Genomic DNA, 19,995 nt, shown 5'->3' with positions numbered 1-19,995 from the left:
GACAAACATTGGACGCATGCACAGAAGGGCTCACGGTCCGAGAGATTTAAAATCTCTTAGCTCCTGGCTAGCATGAGTAGCCAAAAGCAGTGAGATATCACCGAGGACCACTGTAGGCGGGCTCTAGTCACAAAATCACTGTTATCCAATGGATAACAGCAATCATGTAAAGTAGAAAAAAAAAAGTTTAAGTATCATCTCCCCTCATGGATCATATCCGTAAGGGGAGATGAAATTACGTACCTAAGGCCCCCAGATTTATACATGGAACTTACCCCGGCTTCTGTGCATGTACCAGTCGTCAAGATGGCGGACGCATGCACAAAACCATGGATTGCCAGGGTAATTTAAAATCTCCCTGATCCTGGCTACCAAACGTAGCCGAGAACCGGGAGATTTTCACAGGGAGAGCCGTGGTACAGAGTCCCTGGTCACCGGATTGCCACTGTCCAATGGATAACAGCGACTATGTAAAAGTTAAAAAAAGTTAAAATTTCACCTCCTTTCCTGGAATCCGTTTCGTGAGGAGAGGTAAAATTACTTACCTAAGGCCTCCGGTGATGCCCCCTGACAGGATCTTTATCCGTGGATCTTTCCCCTTTCATCCTAAAATGGATACTCCCGTTTGTCCCGTGTTCAGAAACATACCCACTGTAGCCCAAATCTGCTTACAGGACACATGATTAGGCCTGTAATTTCGACCCGCTAATGTGAGTGGAATTGTGTAACCGAATGCATTTGATTGATCTGCGTATTAACACGGATCAAACATTGATCCGTGATCATGTGATGTCATCATCAGGGAAAACGCTCCAGCGTCAGAGAGTGGCTACTGCGGCCACCTGGGTAAGACCTGGGTAGGATACACGCAGGCGCGATAGATAGCAGTGGATGTCGGGGGTTACCGGTGATTACACGAGAGGAGGGTAAGCCCCGCAGAGCCGCAGTACTGGGGTGCTTTTCCTGATGATGACGGCATCATATGATCAGACCCTTGGTGATCAGGGTTCTCAGCGAGAGGAGAACGTTCTACACACTATCAGGATATGTGTTACTTGTGGGCAATTTTGGTGTTGGTGATTGGTAAATTTGTTATATTTGCAAAGTATTTATGTACGGAGTTTGTATGTCAATTGGCTTGAAAAATACTGCAGTGCAGCAGTCGAGAAGTTGCTATGCGGTGGATTGAAAAAAAGAAGCATTCCTTTTAAGAACGCTTTCCGGTGATTTATTGTACCCCAGATGCTGTTTGGATTTATATTGGAATATGTCTCATATACTGTATGTATACAATCCATTCTCTGATTGCTCGATGTGGATTGGTCTTGCCCTTCATCCCCATTACTTGTGGAGCTGTTGGGCACAATTTTTTTTTTTTTTGGGGGGGGGGGGGGGGGGGGGGGGGACTGGGCGATAAGATTGGAGGGTTGTCCCCTTATGAATGTTGTTAATTGATGGGTAGAAGAACTTGCAGACGATGTAACTGTAGTATTTTACCCCTTAGTAACCAATCCATAGACTTTTTACGCCCTTTAAAACATACTTGCTCTGGGGATTAAAGCCACGTGGTCTGAGGACGTGACAACCCGGAGCTGTCATAGTGGGCCGTGGGGAGCCTTCCCCGGTCATGCGAACGGCATTATCCAATGGAAACCGCTGATTGCTTAAAAGTAAACAGAAAGTGAAAAAAAGTTAAAGATTCAACTCCCCTTATATATTAGATCCATGAGGGGAGCTGAATTTACTCACCCCCTTCTCCACGATGTCCTGTGGTGATCTGGTCCAGAAAGAACCCGACAGCGCCTACTGCGCATGCGCGCCAGACGTATTACAGCATGCGCACGCACAGGAGTTTGGGAGGCCCAGGAGATTTGAAATCTCCTGGCTCCCAGCTACTTAATGTAGGGGATGTCACTGGGGACCACAGTGAACGGTCCAATGGACAATAGCGATCACGGAAAAGTGAAAAATGGTAAAGTTTCAGCTCCCCTCACGGATCAGATGCATGAGAGGAGCTGAAAATACTCACCTATAGCTGGATTCAAATGTAATAGTAGTAGTTTTGGGGTGATAGTAATTTTGGTTCCTAAAATAGAATTGATCCTAGTTTGCAAGTCATACCAAAAGGGTTGAAGTAAAGGGCAGGAGAACCATATATGTGCCTTTTGTTTTGAGACATACCCAACAGAGTGAAGAGTAGTTTTGATCTATTTTGTTAAGAAGGGAGATGTGACCAAGGACCGCTGTGGGCCTAACACACAGAGGCAGATAATTTGCTTAAAGGGGTTGTCCCGCGCCGAAACGTTTTTTTTTTTTTTTTCAACCCCCCCCGTTCGGCGCGAGACAACCCCGATGCAGGGACTTAAAAAAAAAACAGCACAGCGCTTACCTGAATCCCCGCGCTCCGGTGACTTCTATACTTACCGGTTGAAGATGGCCGCCGGGATCTTCTTCCTCCGTGGACCGCAGCTCTTCTGTGCGGTCCATTGCCGATTCCAGCCTCCTGATTGGCTGGAATCGGCACGTGACGGGGCGGAGCTACACGGAGCCCCATTAAGAGAAGAGAAGAAGACCCGGACTGCGCAAGCGCGTCTAATTTGGCCATTAGACGGCGAAAATTAGACGGCTCCATGGAAACGAGGACGCTAGCAACGGAGCAGGTAAGTGAAAAACTTTTTATAACTTCTGTATGGCTCATAATTAATGCACAATGTACATTACAAAGTGCATTATTATGGCCATACAGAAGTGTATAGACCCACTTGCTGCCGCGGGACAACCCCTTTAACTTGTAGAAAACACTGTTATCTATATATAAATATATATATATATATATAAATGAATGAATGTATGTCTGTCTGTTTGTCCTTTATGCGCTACTACACCATTCATCCGATCGCCATGAAACTTTGGGAAGTTGTTGAGTACACTCCTGGGAAGATTACTGGCATAGTACATCTATGCTATGATAAATGGTGCGCGTGCGAGCGTCGTCGACAGTTACGCCCCCCCCCCCAGACGAAGATCGTTTGATTTCCATCATTGCCACTAATTCTCTCACTTCCCGATGTCGTAGAAACATGAAATTTGGCACGGGCATTGATTATGTCATAAATAGGAAAAACTAATCGGTCACAACTCGATTATTCAATTCTAAGTGCCAAAGAATTAGCGTCCAAATTTTACGTACGGCATCTAATTCTCTCACTTCCCAATGTCATAGAAACTTGAAATTTGGCACGAGCATTGATTAGATCATAAATAGGAAAAGCTAATGGGTCCCAACTCAATTATTCAATTCTAAGCGCCAAAGAATTAGCGTCCAAATTTTACGTACGTAATCTAATTCTCTCACTTCCTGATGTCATCTATATATATAAAATTAAATGTATGCGTGTGTGTCTGTTTGTCCTTTATGCGCTACTACACCATTTATCCGATTGCCATGAAACTTGTTGAGTTGTTGAGTACACTCCTGGGAAGATTACTGGCATAGTACATCTATCCTATGATAAATGGCGCGCGCGAGCATCGTCAACAGTTACGCCCTCCACGTAGATTGTTCGATTTCCATCATTGCCACTAATTCTCTCACTTCCCGATGTCGTAGAAACATGAAATTTGGCACGAGCATTGATTATGTCATAAATAGGAAAAGCTAATGGGTCCCAACTCGATTATTTAATTCTAAGCGCAAAAGAATTATCGTCCAAATTTTACATACGGAATCTAATTCTCTCACTTCCTGATGTCATCTATATATATATAAAAACGTCTGTCTGTCTGTCCTTTATGCATTACTACACCATTCATCCAATCGCCATGAAACTTTGGGAAGTTGTTGAGTACACTCCTGGGAAGATTACTGGCATAGTACAACTATCCTACGATAGGTGGCACGCGTGCGAGCATTGTCGACAATTATGCCCCCCAGACAAAGATCGTTTGATTTCCATCTCAAGCACGAAAGCAAAAGGCATTACGAGCAACGGGATGCGCGTTCAACTACAAAATGATACATCCGCCGAACGTTTCGCAAGACAACTGCTGGATATTGAGAATGCTGAGGTAAAATGAAAGCTGTGCTGTGATTGGTTACTATTTCTTATACTGCTGAGGTAACATGAAAGCTGTACTGTGATGGTTGCTATATATTATACTGCTGAGGCAACATGAAAGCTGTGCTGTGATTGGTTGCTATATATTATACTGCTGAGGTAAAATGAATGCTGAGCTGTGATTGGTTGCTATTTTTATATTGCTGAGGCAGAATAAAAGTTGCGCTGTGATTGGTTGTTATTTCTCTTTCTGCTGAGGTAACATGAAAGCTGCGCTGTGATTGGTTGTTATATATTATACTAAGGTAACATGAAAGCTGCGCTGTGATTGGGTGTTATATATTATAAAGCTGAGGTAACATGTAAGCTGTGCTGCGATTGGTTGTTATTTATTATACCACTGAGGTAACATGAAAGCTGCGCTGTGATTGGTTGTTATCTAGATATATAAAAACGAATGTATGTATGTCTGTCTTCGCAGCAACGCGCGACGGGTAAGCTAGTCTATATATATAAAAATGAAAGCTGTAGGTAAAATGAAAGCTGTGCTGTGATTGGTTGCTATTTCTTATACTGCTGAGGTAACATGAAAGCTATGCTGAGATGGTTGCTATATATTATACTGCTGAGGCAACATGAAAGCTGTGCTGTGATTGGTTGATACTTCTTATACTACTGAGGTTACATGAAAGCGGTGCTGTGATTGGTTGTTATTTCTCTTACTGCTGAGGTAACATGAAAGCTGCGCGGTGATTGGTTGTTCTATATTATACTGCTGAGGTAACATGAAAGCTGTACTGTGATGGTTGCTCTATATTATACTGCTGAGGCAACATGAAAGCGGTGCTGTGATTGGTTGATACTTCTTATACTACTGAGGTTACATGAAAGCGGTGCTGTGATTGGTTGCTATTAGAGATGAGCGAGCGTACTCGTCCGAGCTTGATACTCGTTCGAGTATTAGGCCTCCTTCCCACGAGCGTGACGGGCTCCGCCGCGTAATATTACGCTGTGAAGCCCGTCACGGCGCCCCCCAGAGCCCCTATACTTACCTGCGGGAGATAGCGTGAAATCGCTTCCCCGCCCACCGCCGCCGCGTCACCGCCCGTCACCGCCCACCGCCGCCGCGTCACCGAGCGTGTCACGTGACGCGGCCGGCCGCGTCATATGGCGTCATATGACGCGCGGCGGTGGGCGGGAAAGCGTTTTTTCACGCTATCTCCCGCTGGTTACAGCGGGAGATAGCGTGAACGGACGGCTTCCATTGACTGCAATGGAAGCCGTCAGTGCGTACAGCCCGTCCTCACCCGCAGAAAATAGAGCATGCTGCGGGTGAGGACAGGAGAAATCGCGGTGCGTAATTCCGCGGTGGAATTACGCATCGTGAGCATTGTGCTATTAGGTTCAATAGAACCTAATAGCTGCGGGTAACGCAGCGGATTTTCGCCGCGAATTACGCGGCGGAAATCCGTTCGTGGGAAGGAGGCCTAAGGGTGTTCGAGATGCTCGTTACTCGAGACGAGCACCACGCGATGTTCGAGTTACTTTCACTTTCATCTCTGAGACATTAGCACGCTTTTCTGGCCAATAGAAAGACAGGGAAGGCATTACAACTTCCTCCTGTGACGTTCCAGCCCTATACCACCCCCCTGCAGTGAGTGGCTGGGGAGATCAGGTGTCACCCGAGTATATAAATCGGCCCCTCCCGTGGCTCGCCACAGATGCACTCTGACATAGAGGAGGGAAAGTGCTGTTGATGCCGGAGCTGCTATAGGGAGAGCGTTAGGAGTATTTTTAGGCTTGAAGAACCCCAACGGTCCTTCTTAGGGCCACATCTGACCGTGTGCAGTACTGTTAAGGCTGCTGTGAGCAGTGTTGCACTTTTTTTTTTTTTTTGTATATCGGGCGTGCAGAGCATTGCGTCCTCAGTCTGCAGTCCTTGTACATAGAATAGGGCCAGTACTGGTGAGGCAGGGAAAGAGATATACTGTCTATATAGGCAGTGGGCTTTTTCAAACAAATTTGGGAAAAATACTATCTTTGGGCTGCCTGTGACCGTCTTGAGTGTACTGCGTCTCTGCTGGGGGTAGTAGTCCTAATTAATACGCAGCTAAGTGTTACAGCAGGCTTGCGCAAAATTCTTTCCTGGCTCTGCGTTGCCCGTTACATCACCGCCGTCATCCAGTCCAGAGGGAAACAGTCTGCAGTAATTTTACATAGTATAGGGCTAGTACTGGTGAGGCAGGGAAAGAGATATACTGTCTATATAGGCAGTGGGCTTTTTCAAACAAATTTGGGAAAAATACTATCTTTGGGCTGTGGGCTTTTTCAAACAAATTTGGGAAAAATACTATCTTTGGGCTGCCTGTGATCGTCTTGAGTGTACTGCGTCTCTGCTGGGGGTAGTAGTCCTAATTATTACGCAGCTAAGTGTTACAGCAGGCGTGCGCAAAATTGTATCCTGGCTCTGCGTTGCCCGTTACATCACCGCCATCATCCCGTCCCGAGGGAAACAGTATACATATATACGCTGCCTACAGTATCTGTCTGCTGTCTCAGCTCAGCCTTTAAAAAAAATAGAAACAAAATACTTAAGGCCTACTAGTGGCCTTTGGACACTTGACTGCTTCTGCGCTGTGAATTCCACTAGCTCAGTCATACGCACCTACGTCTCACTACAGGCTTGCGCAAAATTCTTTCCAGGCTCTGCTGTGCGCTCCGTAAGCGAAGTCAGCCTCCAACCACAGGCCAATAAGCGGCACATTTAATTACAGCGTTCTGTTTCTGCACTACTGGTAATACACCATGCTGAGGGGCAGGGGTAGGCCTAGAGGACGTGGACGCGGGCGAGGACGCGGAGGCCCAAGTCAGGGTGTGGGTGCAGGCCGAGCTCCTGGTCCAGGTCTATCGCAGCCGACTGCTGCGGGATTAGGAGAGAGGCACGTTTCTGGCGTCCCCAGATTAATCTCACAATTAATGGGTCCACGAGGTAGACCTTTATTAGAAAATGAGCAGTGTGAGCAGGTCCTGTTGTGGAAGGCAGAAAGTGCATCCAGCAATCTATCGACCACACAGAGTTCTACGCCGTCCACTGCTGCAACTCTGAATCCTCTGGCTGCTGCTCCTCCTTCCTCCCAGCCCCCTCACTCCATTACAATGACACATTCTGAGGAGCAGGCAGACTCCCAGGAACTGTTCTCGGGCCCCAGCCCAGAATGGGCAGCAATGGTTCCTCTCCCATCGGAGGAGTTTGTCATGACCGATGCCCAACCTTTGGAAAGTTCCCGGGGTCCGGGGGATGAGGCTGGGGACTTCCGGCAACTGTTTCAAGAGCTTTCAGTGGGTGAGGAGGACGACGACAATGAGACACAGTTGTCTATCACTCAGGTAGTAGTAATTGCAGTAAGTCCGAGGGAGGAGCGCACAGAGGATTCGGAGGAAGAGCAGCAGGACGATGAGGTGACTGACCCCACCTGGTTTGCTAAGCCTACTGAGGACAGGTCTTCAGAGGGGGAGGCAAGTGCAGCAGCAGGGCAGGTTGGAAGAGCCAGTGCGGTGGCCAGGGGTAGAGGCAGGGCCAGACCGAATAATCCACCAACTGTTTCCCAAAGCGCCCCCTCGCGCCATGCCACCCTGCAGAGGCCGAGGTGCTCAAAGGTGTGGCAGTTTTTCACTGAGAGTGCAGACGACCGACGAACTGTGGTGTGCAAGGTTTGTCGCGCCAAGATCAGCCGTGGAGCCACCACCACCAGCCTCACCACCACCAGCATGCGCAGGCATATGATGGCCAAGCACACCATAAGGTTGGACGAAGGCCGTTCACCGCCTCCGGTTTGCACCACTGCCTCTCCCCCTGTGCCCCAACGTGCCACTGAGATCCAACCCCCCTCTCAGGACACAGGCACGACCGTCTCCCGGCCTGCACCCACACCCTCACCTCCGCTGTCCTCGGCCCCATCCAGCAATGTCTCTCAGCGCACCGTCCAGCCATCGCTAGCGCAAGCGCAAGTACGCCGCCGCGCACCCGCACGCTCAAGCGATAAACGTGCACATAGCCAAATTGATCAGCCTGGAGATGCTGCCGTATAGGCTTGTGGAAACGGAGGCTTTCAAAAACATGATGGCGGCGGCGGCCCCGCGCTACTCGGTTCCCAGTCGCCACTACTTTTCCCGATGTGCCGTCCCAGCCCTGCACGACCACGTCTCCCGCAACATTGTACGCGCCCTCACCAACGCGGTTACTGGCAAGGTCCACTTAACAACGGACACATGGACAAGCACAGGCAGGCAGGGCCACTATATCTCCCTAACGGCACATTGGGTGAATTTAGTGGAGGCTGGGACCGAGTCAGAGCCTGGGACCGCTCACGTCCTACCCACCCCCAGAATTGCGGGCCCCAGCTCGGTGCTGGTATCTGCAGCGGTGTATGCTTCCTCCACTAAACCACCCTCCTCCTCCTACGCAACCTCTGTCTCGCAATCAAGATGTGTCAGCAGCAGCACGTCGCCAGCAGTCGGTGTCGCGCGGCGTGGCAGCACAGCGGTGGCCAAGCGTCAGCAGGCCGTGCTGAAACTACTCAGCTTAGGAGAGAAGAGGCACACGGCCCATGAACTGCTGCAGGGTCTGACAGAGCAGACCGACCGCTGGCTTTCGCCGCTGAGCCTCCAACCGGGCATGGTCGTGTGTGACAACGGCCGTAACCTGGTGGCGGCTCTGCAGCTCGGCAGCCTCACGCACGTGCCATGCCTGGCCCACGTCTTTAATTTGGTGGTTCAGCGCTTTCTGAAAAGCTACCCACGCTTGTCGACCAGCTCGGAAAGGTGCGCCGGCTCAGAGCACATTTCCGCAAGTCCAAGACGGACGCTGCCACCCTGCAACATCGGTTTAATCTGCCAGTGCACCGACTGCTGTGCGACGTGCCCATACGGTGGAACTCTACGCTCCACATGTTGGCCAGGCCCTATGAGCAGCGTAGAGCTATAGTGGAATACCAACTCCAACATGGGCGGCGTAGTGGGAGTCAGCCTCCTCAATTCTTTACAGAAGAGTGGGCCTGGTTGGCAGACATCTGCCAGGTCCTTGGAAACTTTGAGGAGTCTACCCAGATGGTGAGCGGCGATGCTGCAATCATTAGCGTCACCATTCCTCTGCTATGCCTCTTGAGAAGTTCCCTGCAAAGCATAAAGGCAGACGCTTTGCGCTCGGAAACGGAGGCGGGGGAAGACAGTATGTCGCTCGATAGTCAGAGCACCCTCATGTCTATATCTCAGCGCATTGAGGAGGAGGAGGGGGAAGAGACAGCTTGGCCCACTGCTGAGGGTACCCATGCTGCTTGCCTGTCATCCTTTCAGCGTGTATGGCCTGAGGAGGAGGAGGAGGATCCTGAAAGTGATCTTCCGAGTGAGGACAGCCATGTGTTGCGTACAGGTACCCTGGCACACATGGCTGACGTCATGTTAGGATGCCTTTCTCGTGACCCTCGCATTATACGCATTCTGGCCACTACGGATTACTGGGTGTACACACTGCTCGACCCACGGTATAAGGAGAACCTTTCCACTCTCATACCCGAAGAGGAAAGGGGTTCGAGAGTGATGCTATACCACAGGACCCTGGCGGACAAACTGATGGTAAAATTCCCATCCGACAGCGCTAGTGGCAGAAGGCGCAGTTCCGAGGGCCAGGTAGCAGGGGAGGCGCGGAGATCAGGCAGCATGTACAGCACAGGCAGGGGAACACTGTCCAGGGCCTTTGACAGCTTTATGGCTCCCCAGCAAGACTGTGTCACCGCTCCCCAGTCACGGCTGAGTCGGCGGGAGCACTGTAAAAGGATGGTGAGGGAGTACGTAGCCGATCGCACGACCGTCCTCCGTGACGCCTCTGCCCCCTACAACTAATGGGTGTCGAAGCTGGACACGTGGCCTGAACTCGCGCTGTATGCCCTGGAGGTGCTTGCTTGCCCTGCGGCTAGCGTCTTCTCAGAGAGGGTGTTTAGTGCGGCTGGGGGAATCATCACGGATAAGCGTACCCGCCTGTCAACCGACAGTGCCGACAGGCTTACAATCATAAAGATGAACATAGCCTGGATTTCCCCAGAGTTCTCTTCTCCACCAGCGGACAGCAGCGATACATAGGCTGCACCCTAAACAATACATAGGCTGCACCCGCGGATGGAAGCATCGTTCTCTATTACCATCAAAAACGGGGACCTTTTAGCTTCATCAATCTGTGTATTATATTCATCCTCCTCCTCCTGCTCCTCTTCCTGAAACCTCACGTAATCACACCGAACGGGCAATTTTTCTTAGGCCCACAAGGCTCAGTCATATAACTTTTGTAAACAATGTTTATACGTTTCAATTCTCAATTCAATAAAGCGTTGAAACTTGCACCTGAACCAATTTTTATTTGAACTGGGCTGCCTCCAGGACTAGTTACAAATTAAGCCACATTAACCAAAGCGATTAATGGGATTCACCCGCCCTCTTGGTTGGGCATGGGCAATTTTTCTGAAGTACATTTGTACTGTTGGTACACCAATTTTTTGGGCCCTCGCCTACAGTGTAATCCTACTAATTTTTAGCCCACCTGCATTAAAGCTGACGTTACCTCAGCTGTGCTGGGCACTGCAATGGGATATATTTATGTACCGCCGGTGGGTTCCAGGGAGGCACCCATGCTGTGGGTCCACAGGGACTTCACATTAGGGATTTGTACCTGCCAGTGTCTATGTATTAAAAACCCCGGTCAGACTGGGGCATGCAGTGTGGACCGAAGCCCACCTGCATTAAACCTGACGTTACCTCAGCTGTGATGGGCAATGCAATGGGATATATTTATGTACCGCCGGTGGCTTCCTGGGACCCACCCATGCTGTCGGTCCACACGGAGTTGTAACTCCATGTGTCCACTTCTAAAGAACCCCAGTCTGACTGGGGCATGCAGTGTGGGCCGAAGACCACCTGCATTTAATCGGACGTTACCTCAGCTGTGATGGGCACTGCAATGGGATACATTTATGTACAGCCGGTAGGTTCCAGGGAGCCACCCATGCTGTGGGTGCACACGGAATTCCCATTGCGGAGTTGTACCTGCCTGTGGCTATTTATAAAAAAACGCGGTCTGACTGGGGCATGCAGACACCTTGACAGAATGAATAGTGTGTGGCACATAGGTTCCCCATTGCTATGCCCACGTGTGCAGCTCCTGATGGAGGTGGCACAGGATTGGATTTCTCATTGCTTCTGTACAGCATTATGGGCTATCGCCCAGCCCCTTTTAAAGAGGGTCGCTGCCTGGCCGTGCCAACCCTCTGCAGTGTGTGCCTGCGGTTCCTTCTCATGGCAGACGCACTTATAAATAGACATGAGGGTGGTGTGGCTATGAGGCCAGCTGAAGGCTGCGCAGGGACACTTTGGTGTGCGCTGTGGACACTGCGTCGTGCGGGGGGGGGGGGGGGGTGTTGGGCAGCATGTAACCCAGGAGAAGTGGCAGCGGAGTGTCATGCAGGCAGTGATTGTGCTTTGTTGGAGGTAGTGTGGTGCTTAGCTAAGGTATGCATTGCTAATGAGGGCTTTTCAGAAGTAAAAATTCTTGGGAGGGGGGGGGGGGGTGCCCACTCTTGCCGCTATTGTAGCTTAATAGTGGGACCTGGGAACTTGAGATGCAGCCCAACATGTAGCCCCTCGCCTGCCCTATGCGTTTCTGTGTCGTTCCCATCACTTTCTTGAATTGCCCAGATTTTCACAAATGGAAACCTTAGCGAGCATCGGCGATATACAAAAATGCTCGGGTCGCCCATTGACTTCAATGGGGTTCGTTACTCGAAACGAACCCTCGAGCATCGCGAAAAGTTCGTCTCGAGTAACGAGCACCCGAGCATTTTGGTGCTCGCTCATCTCTAGTTGCTATATATTATACCGCTGAGGTAAAATGAATGCTGCGCTGTGATTGGTTGCTATTTTTTATATTGATGAGGCAGAATAAAAGTTGCGATGTGATTGGTTGTTATTTCTCTTACTGCTGAGGTAACATGAAAGCTGCGCTGTGATTGGGTGTTATATATTATAAAGCTGAGGTAACATGAAAGCTGCGCTGTGATTGGTTGTTATATATTATACCGCTAAGGTAACTTGAAAGCTGTGCTGTGATTGGTTGTTATCTAGATATATAAAAACGAATGTATGTCTGTCTGTCTTCGCAGCAACGCGCGACGGGTAAGCTAGTTATTCAATAAAACAGGGAGATGGGGTAATTCTCTTCAACACACACAGTGAGTAATAAATGATATACAATTTGCATCACTTTACTTGTGTCCAAGGCTGCCTGTCTATGGGCGTTGCGGTATCCCCGCTAGGGAGAAGTAGCCAGCTGACAGATCTCTGCGGTGAGCCTATCTGATAGGCTCATTGCTGAGAATCATGGCAATTCGTAGCCAGCTGCGGTTTGCTGGCTGCAAACGGAGAATCGCTATGATTCTCCGCTCGTGGATGGGGCGGGGGGGAAGAGCGCTTTCCATAGCAACTCTATGGAAAGCTCGCACTGCGTTCCCCGCAGCTGGATTATCACCGTGGGGAACACAATGCAAAAACGCCCGTGGACAGGCAGCTGTACACATTTATATACTGGGAGCTTACTCTGAATTTCTTTTCTCCATATTTACGTCTCTTTATCTCCCCCTCACTTATCTCTCCTCTACTCACTGTCACAGCTGACTCTCCTTCTCTGTTAACCACTGTTTCTCAGCTTTTTTTCTTCTTCTGTCTTTGTCTTTCTCCTGCTTGTTCTGCTCTCTCTGCCACTTCTGGCTTCTGCGACCATTATCCGGCTATTTATTGCCTCTGTCACCTGACCAGTCTGTCTGCAGCCAATCACAACCTATTTGGTTGCTAGGCTACCTGCATCATATGAGTCGCTGGGAATTTTTACAATCCTGAAGCTGCATCCGCACGGGCTACAAAACCTCACTACAAAACATGGCTCATGTGAAAGAACCCATTGGAAACCATGGACTTCACATCATAGCGATGATCTTGTAGCCTGTGCGGATGCAGTCTAACTGGTCGCTGGGTTATCTGCACCCCTTGTGTAAATTACTCAGGTTAAACCACTAGAGCCGGTTATTATATTACTGGGCCCCACAGCTAAACAGCGCTATGTACTGCCCTTTGTCAGGCCGCTATATCTACGCTCCGTGACATTATTACACTATGTGTCATGAGGCAACGACAGGTGCCGAGGACACTTTCACGCGTCGTGCCGTGGGGCGACACTCACTCTCCATGCCGTGACATTATTACACTTTGTGTCATGACATGTTACGCTCCGTATCATGGGGTGGCGACACTATTATTCTGAGACACATATATACATATATATATATATATATATATATATATATATTCACACATGTACTACTGCGGCCAGAACCTGCAGCCGTCTCCCACAGCAGTCATCGTCTGCAGATGTGATCCTGTCAAGCAAGAGTCAGTACAGCCTCTAGGACCGTGCACGTGATTAGCAGTCTCGTCAGTGCCATTCATACCGGGTGAGCACTTACTAAGTACGGTGTGCCTGTGGCGCCCGCCATTGGTCCTCTGTCATCCCCGGTGAGCGTTCGTTACACCGGAAGGGGCGGGGATCACGATAACGGGCACGGGCAGGTCAATTTTGAGAGCTACGGAAGCCTGGCAGGACAGTCAGCGCTGGGCGGTCGAACTCTACGGCAGCCGCGTGAGACCAAACTTCCGCTCAGCTGTTGTGGCGCCGACTGCACGTGCTGCCGGACCGAGCGGCGTGTGTCCCCCCCCCACAATGACAGCGCGGGAGCAGTTGGACGCGGTGCTCGGTAACCTCTATGACTTTGGTGAGTAGATGCTCCTGCGGATGGAGGGCACATGCCGACAGCGCCGCCCCTAGAGTGCCCTGGTAACAGCACCCACCGGGCTCCTTCATTAGAGAGTCAACCGGCCCAGTGCTTCAAATAATGAAGCGGGGATTTCCGGTTACCCTAGAAGATCGTTGGTGACTGTGGGGAGAGTCCTGGGGCAACACTGTGACCCTATAATAATCCCTGTTGCACTGCAAGAGGGTCGGGGTGGCCTGGTAAATCGCCGGTGAATCACGCCGTCTGAAGAAAGTGCCGACCCTGTGTCCACAGGCAGAGACTCATTGCGATTTTTCCACTCATGACTGGCAATTCGCAGCATGCTGTGAATTGCCGCGATTCTCCGCGGTCACCCTATCTGTCGCCCATATCTAGGGCCTTTGCCATCCATGTAGTTCTATCCCCAACATAAGAGAAGTTATATTGCAATGTGATTGGCCGGTTACCCGTGATTTATGGTCTCCAGGGTCTGGAACTAAGACTTTACTATGACTTGATAACAATGTGTTGCAGGTGATGACTTTGTGACTCGTGAAGAACAAGTACCTGTGCGTGGACAGAGCAAGGAACCTTCAGAAGATAAGGAGTCTTATAAAGTAAATGGCCGTGTAGAAGATCAGCAAGCGGTGGTGTGTTCCAAACGGGGAAAGAAAACCGTCTCCGTGTTCTTTGATTCTATAAAGGATGAACTGTCCAGCCAGGCCAAGACGCCCGTCATGTCCGCTACTTCTGTACCACAGCCTTCTGCTGTTGAAGTTGTGTCCTTTCTAAGTCACAAAGGCAAGAAGCGAAGCCAAGACCAGCATCTACGAGGGATGTATATAGAGGTACTCCTTAACATAGTGTAGTATTTCCATTGATGAAAGTGCTCTTTGATACAAAAGTTGTTTTTTTTTTTTTTACTATCACTAAGGCTGGGCTCAAACGAACGTGTCTGGCAGTGTGTGGGCTGCGAGGTATACACTCGGCACACAGTCATTATGAAACGACATTACATACTTGCTGCGGGCCGCCAATCGCTGTGTACTATCATGGTGTGTATGCGTATATAATACATGCCAAGATGGAACATACTGCGATTTCTCCCCCCCCCTTCCTTATGTGCATATTTTATGCAATTTGTGTGAGCGGTAACATGGCTGCCTATAAGATATTGGTACAGTGTATTTAGAACGCAAAACCCACCAGTGCAATATGCTATTACCATACACACGTGTGAGACAGCCTTAACCCCTTAATGACATGGCCTATTTTGGCGTTGAGGACCAAGTGATTTTTTTCGTATTTTTCCATCTCCATTTTTCAAAAGCCATAACTTTTTTATTTTTCCGTGGACGCGGCCGTATAAGGGCTTGTTTTTTGCGTGGCGAGCTGTAGTTTTTATCGGTGCCACTTTTGGGTACGTAGACAATATCGTAAAATTTGAAAAATTTTTTTTTATGATAACATGGAGATAAACCGCATCAATTCTGCCATAGATTTCTTTTTCTTTTTTTTACAGCGTTAATCATGCAGCATAAATGACACACAAATTTTTTTTCTGCGGGTCGGTACGGTTACAACGATACCAAAATTGTTATATTTTTTTAGGTTTTTACACTTTTTTGCAATAAAACCCCCCTTTTTTTGGAAATCTTTTTTTTTTTCTCTATAGCTGCATTCAAAGTCCTGTAACTTTTTTTTTTTTTATGTACGGAGCTCTATGAGGGCTTATTTTTTGCGAGACGAGCTGTAGTTTTTATTGGTACCATTTTGGTGAATGTACGGCTTTTTTGATCACTTTTATTGCACTTTTTGGGAGGCAAAATGCTAAAAATTAGCATTTTGCCTCTGTTTTTTAACTTTTTTTTTTTACGCTTTTTGTCGTACAAAATGAAAAGTGTGTTCAACTTTTTGTACACGTCGTTACGGACGCGTCAATACCAAATATGTGGGGTTTTCATTTTTTCCCCTTTTTTTATGCTAATATTAGAAAAAGCATAAAAAAAGGGTTTTTGTTACTGTTTTTTTTTTACATTTTTCTTTTTTTTTACATTTTTTCTTTTCTTTTTTTTACACTATTTGAGTCCCTCTGAGGGACTTGCAGCAGTATGCCTATGATCGCTGTGATAAGGCATGGCAGAGCTATACAGCGATTATAGGCACAGGCAATACAGGACGCCAGTGTCTGGCGTCCTGTTGCCATGGCGACAGGCCGGGCTCTCGCGATGACATCGCGAAAGCCGGCCGGAGACACAGAGGGATCGCGATCCCTCTGTGAACTCTTTCCCTGCCGCGATCTACTTAGATCGCGGCAGGGAAGGGGTTAACAGCGGGGCGGCGCATCTCTGATGCCCCCCCGCTGTTGCAGCGGGACAGCGCGGGATCTTATGTGATCCTGCGCTATCCCCAGGACGTACCGGTACGTCCTGTTGCGGGAAGTACCAGGCTCCCAGGACGTAACGGTACGTCCTGTTGCGGGAAGTACCAGGCTCCCAGGACGTAACGGTACGTCCTGGAGCGGGAAGGGGTTAAAGGGGTTGTCTCATGAAATCAAGTGGGGTTATACACTTCTGTATGGCCATATTAATGCACTTTGTAATGTACATCGTGCATTAAATATTGGCCATACAGAAGTTATTCACTTACCTGCTCCGTTGCTGGCGTCCCCGTCTCCATGGCTCCGTCTAAATTCGCCATCTTCTGGCGATTTTAGACGCGCTTGCGCTGTGCGGTCTTCTCCGTGGTGAATGGGGCCGCTCGTGCCGGAGAGCTGGTCCTCGTAGCTCTGCCCCGTCACGTGTGCCGATTCCAGCCAATCAGGAGGCTGGAATCGGCAATGGACCGCACAGAGCCCACGGTGCACCATGGGAAAAGACCCGCGGTGCATCGTGGGTGAAGATCCCGGCGGCCATCTTGGTAAGGTAAGTAAGAAGTCGCCGCAGAGCGGGGATTCGGGTAAGTACTAAACGTTTGTTTGTTTTTTAACCCATCCCTTGTGTTTTTCTCGCGCCGAACAGGGGGCCTATTGGAAAAAAAAAAACCTGTTTCGGCGTGAGACAACCCCTTTAAGGAATCGTTTCCATAAAACACTATTCAGGTTAATAGACTCTGTGGCTACCTACCAAACCTACAGAAAAAGGCACCAGCGACAATTATTGTCTAGCTATAAGGGCTCGCACTGGCGGATTTGGCCTGCATATTATATTCATATTTTTCACGTGTGTAATACACAGTGCTAAAAGCTGGCTGATTTCTATCTGGCCACTAACACCTGGTTTCACATATGTAATAAAAAATGCAGCATGTCCCATTTTGGAGCGTATTACACGCCAGTATAGGATATGAGGATTTACAATACCCAGCAAATACATACTTTACATGTGTATTTACTGTGTATTGCACATTACGTGTGTGAGAACTACATATATAATATGCAATGACAATATGCTCGGAGGAGTGAGAACTAAAATAGCAGAAGTCAGGTGACAACTGTAAAGCGTTATTGTCCTTTCAGACACCATTGTCACTTTCCGGTCTGTAAGGGCCCTTTTACATGGGACGATTATCGTTCAGTTTCTCGCTGGACCGCAGGAATCTGATCAGTAATTGTTCAGCGTAAATGCTGCCAGCAACTTGACGACGAACAATAATTCAGTTTCTGCAGGAATAATAACCATACACTGACCAGGCTGAATAAACAGGCAGCCATTCATCCATGACTGCCTGTTTAACCTCTTAGTGATCACCAATAATCTTTTTTACAGCAGTGACTATTGGGCTTAAAACCTGCAAATACATCTTTTTAAGCCGGTGGCTTGGTGGACTACTGTCACTCAGGTTCCTGCTCTAACAGGCAGGAACGGAGAAACTTTAAATACGGCAGTTTAACCCCCTTACATGCCACAATCAACAGCAACTAAAGCATGCAAGCAGATGACGGGGTGAGAGGGCTCTTTCTATCACCCATCACGACCCCGCAGTTCAATCACAAGGTACCGAGGGATTACCATGGCAGCCAGAAACCTGACAAAGGCCTCCATGTCTCCCATGTAACTCCGCTTATTAGACTGCTGGAAGTGGAGTCTAATAGGCTGCTGTTATGGGCTCCCTCTGTCATCCATCGGCCCTTGTGATGTGATCACAGGGTCTCAATGGGTTGCCATGGCACCCAGAGTCTTTGATATAGCCTCTGGGTCAGCCAGCTACGTAGGCTGAGCTTCATAGGCTTTCTAATGCACAACTATACTGGAATATCAGCATCTCTTATCATCCTTTTAATACACTACTATATTTAAGTTCCCTAGTGGGACAAAAATAAAAAGTTAAAATAGTATAAAAAAAAAAGTCAGAAAAATACAAAAATCATGGCAAAAACGGCTAATTTTGCCTATCTCACCTTTTGAACGAACTGAATAGAAAGTGATTAAAACATTGCATGGATCAACAAACGGTACCATTTAAAAAGTACAACATAGATTTGGTGTTGATGTAATGGTACCGGCCCGCAGAAATAATTTAACATGTTTATTCTACACGGTGAATGCAGTTAAAAATAAAAACATGCCAGAATTGCAGGTTTTGTTAATCTTTCCTCTAGAAAAAATGGAATAAAAAGCAGTCAAAATGTTACACGTCCCCAAAAATGGGATAAATGAAGACTAGAGTTTGTCCTGCAAAAAACAAGCCTCATAGATCTCTGTTGATGGGGAAAAGTAAAAAAATGCTATGGCTCTTGGGATGTGGCAAATCTTTATAAACTGTGTGTATGTGTATATATGTGTGTGTGTGTGTGTGTGTGTGTATATATATATATATATATATATATATATATAACTGTATATACTTGGTGTGCAGTAACAGAGACCCATGTGTGTAGCTGTTCCACAAGAGCACCGCATTGTATTTACTGAGCAACCTCAGAAAACATTCTGTATCTTTCAGCTATTAGAAAGGACCAGCTGTGTAGTCGGCACCGAGGAATCGCCTCTGCAATGCAGTTTGCAGGCATGAGAGGGACTAGTTAGGAAGAGGTTAATTACACCAAAGGTTCCACATTCTATGCAATTTAGCCAAGAAGCTGTGTTTTTTATATATAATGGGTCCAAAGGGAAGCAGCTGTTTTCCACATGCCAAGCAGCACCATCACCCGTTTGTACCACCATAGTGCCATACAGCAAAGAGACACTTTCTGTCAATCTTTTTACTGGAGACGCAACAACACATTTCAGGGTTACAAGTAATAATCCTTTTTTAAAGGACATCCGGGCAAAGATGGAAAATTAAATTTGTGACCAGAGCGAGGCCCTTCTGATAGATTCTGGACAGCCCTGTAAGCCTAAGCGGACTGCTGCGAAAGAGCATCGCCAACGTGAAGCACGTTGGTCTCGGCATAGGAAATGCTAGAATGTCAGCGTCACACAATGACAATCTGATAGCATCCTATAGTTTGTATAGGAAGTGATCCACCGGACAATACTGGGGACCACAGATTTTGACCCTATAATGTGAACAGTGTAGTCACCATGACACAAAGTTAATAACAGCTGCTAAAAATCAGGATTAGAACATGCAGAAGAATTTAATGAGGTGGGGGGAGGTGGGGGCAGCGGACTACAAGGAATTGTATCCTTATAGATTACAGACAAATGATTTTTCTATTGAGGTTTTATTGCATAAACGTGGTATTCTGTTACTTCCATTCATAGTACAACGTTGTCTTTATTACAGAAAACCATTGAGTCGGGGGAAGACAGACGAGAATTTAATTTTGAGAAGGTATGTGAGAGGGTGAGACAGCCTCCAATATGTGTACATTGTTCTTGTTACTGTAAATAGTCCACTACTGTGTGTTTTACTATTTGTCCACAAGAGGTCACTGTTCTGCAGAAAAGATTATGGTCAAGCTGTGAGGTGACAGGACCATGGTAGCCTGTGATTGGAGAACCCGTTGCCTGGTTACAGCGTGCGCATGGGAGGAGAGAAAATTAAAAGCGTGCGTACACTGTGAGTTGGGCAGTTGGTCGAGGAAGCCATTTTGAGTGGAGCTACGGAAGAGGGAAGGAGGTCGT

At 48.0% G+C, this 19,995-nt stretch overlaps 2 protein-coding genes across 2 annotated transcripts in view; one reads left to right on the top strand and one right to left on the bottom strand.

Moving 5' to 3' along the window:
* Positions 1-13,789, bottom strand: part of GNPAT (glyceronephosphate O-acyltransferase) — a 64,392-nt gene extending 50,603 nt beyond the window's left edge. The window contains exon 1 of the mRNA XM_066596096.1: positions 13,619-13,789. Coding sequence (XP_066452193.1) covers positions 13,619-13,648 — 30 coding nt within the window. The 5' untranslated portion in view covers positions 13,649-13,789. The remainder of the gene's footprint in view (positions 1-13,618) is intronic.
* The window catches only part of C3H1orf131 (chromosome 3 C1orf131 homolog), a 31,761-nt gene continuing 25,466 nt past the window's right edge, over positions 13,701-19,995 (top strand). Inside the window, exons 1-3 of the mRNA XM_066596097.1 lie at positions 13,701-13,924; positions 14,459-14,772; positions 19,655-19,702. Coding sequence (XP_066452194.1) covers positions 13,873-13,924; positions 14,459-14,772; positions 19,655-19,702 — 414 coding nt within the window. The 5' untranslated portion in view covers positions 13,701-13,872. The remainder of the gene's footprint in view (positions 13,925-14,458; positions 14,773-19,654; positions 19,703-19,995) is intronic.

This window comes from Eleutherodactylus coqui, chromosome 3 (assembly GCF_035609145.1).
Source record: "Eleutherodactylus coqui strain aEleCoq1 chromosome 3, aEleCoq1.hap1, whole genome shotgun sequence".
Lineage (NCBI taxonomy): Eukaryota > Metazoa > Chordata > Amphibia > Anura > Eleutherodactylidae > Eleutherodactylus > Eleutherodactylus coqui.
Note: the sequence above shows the minus strand (reverse complement) of the source record. Positions and strands in the feature narration are given on the sequence as shown.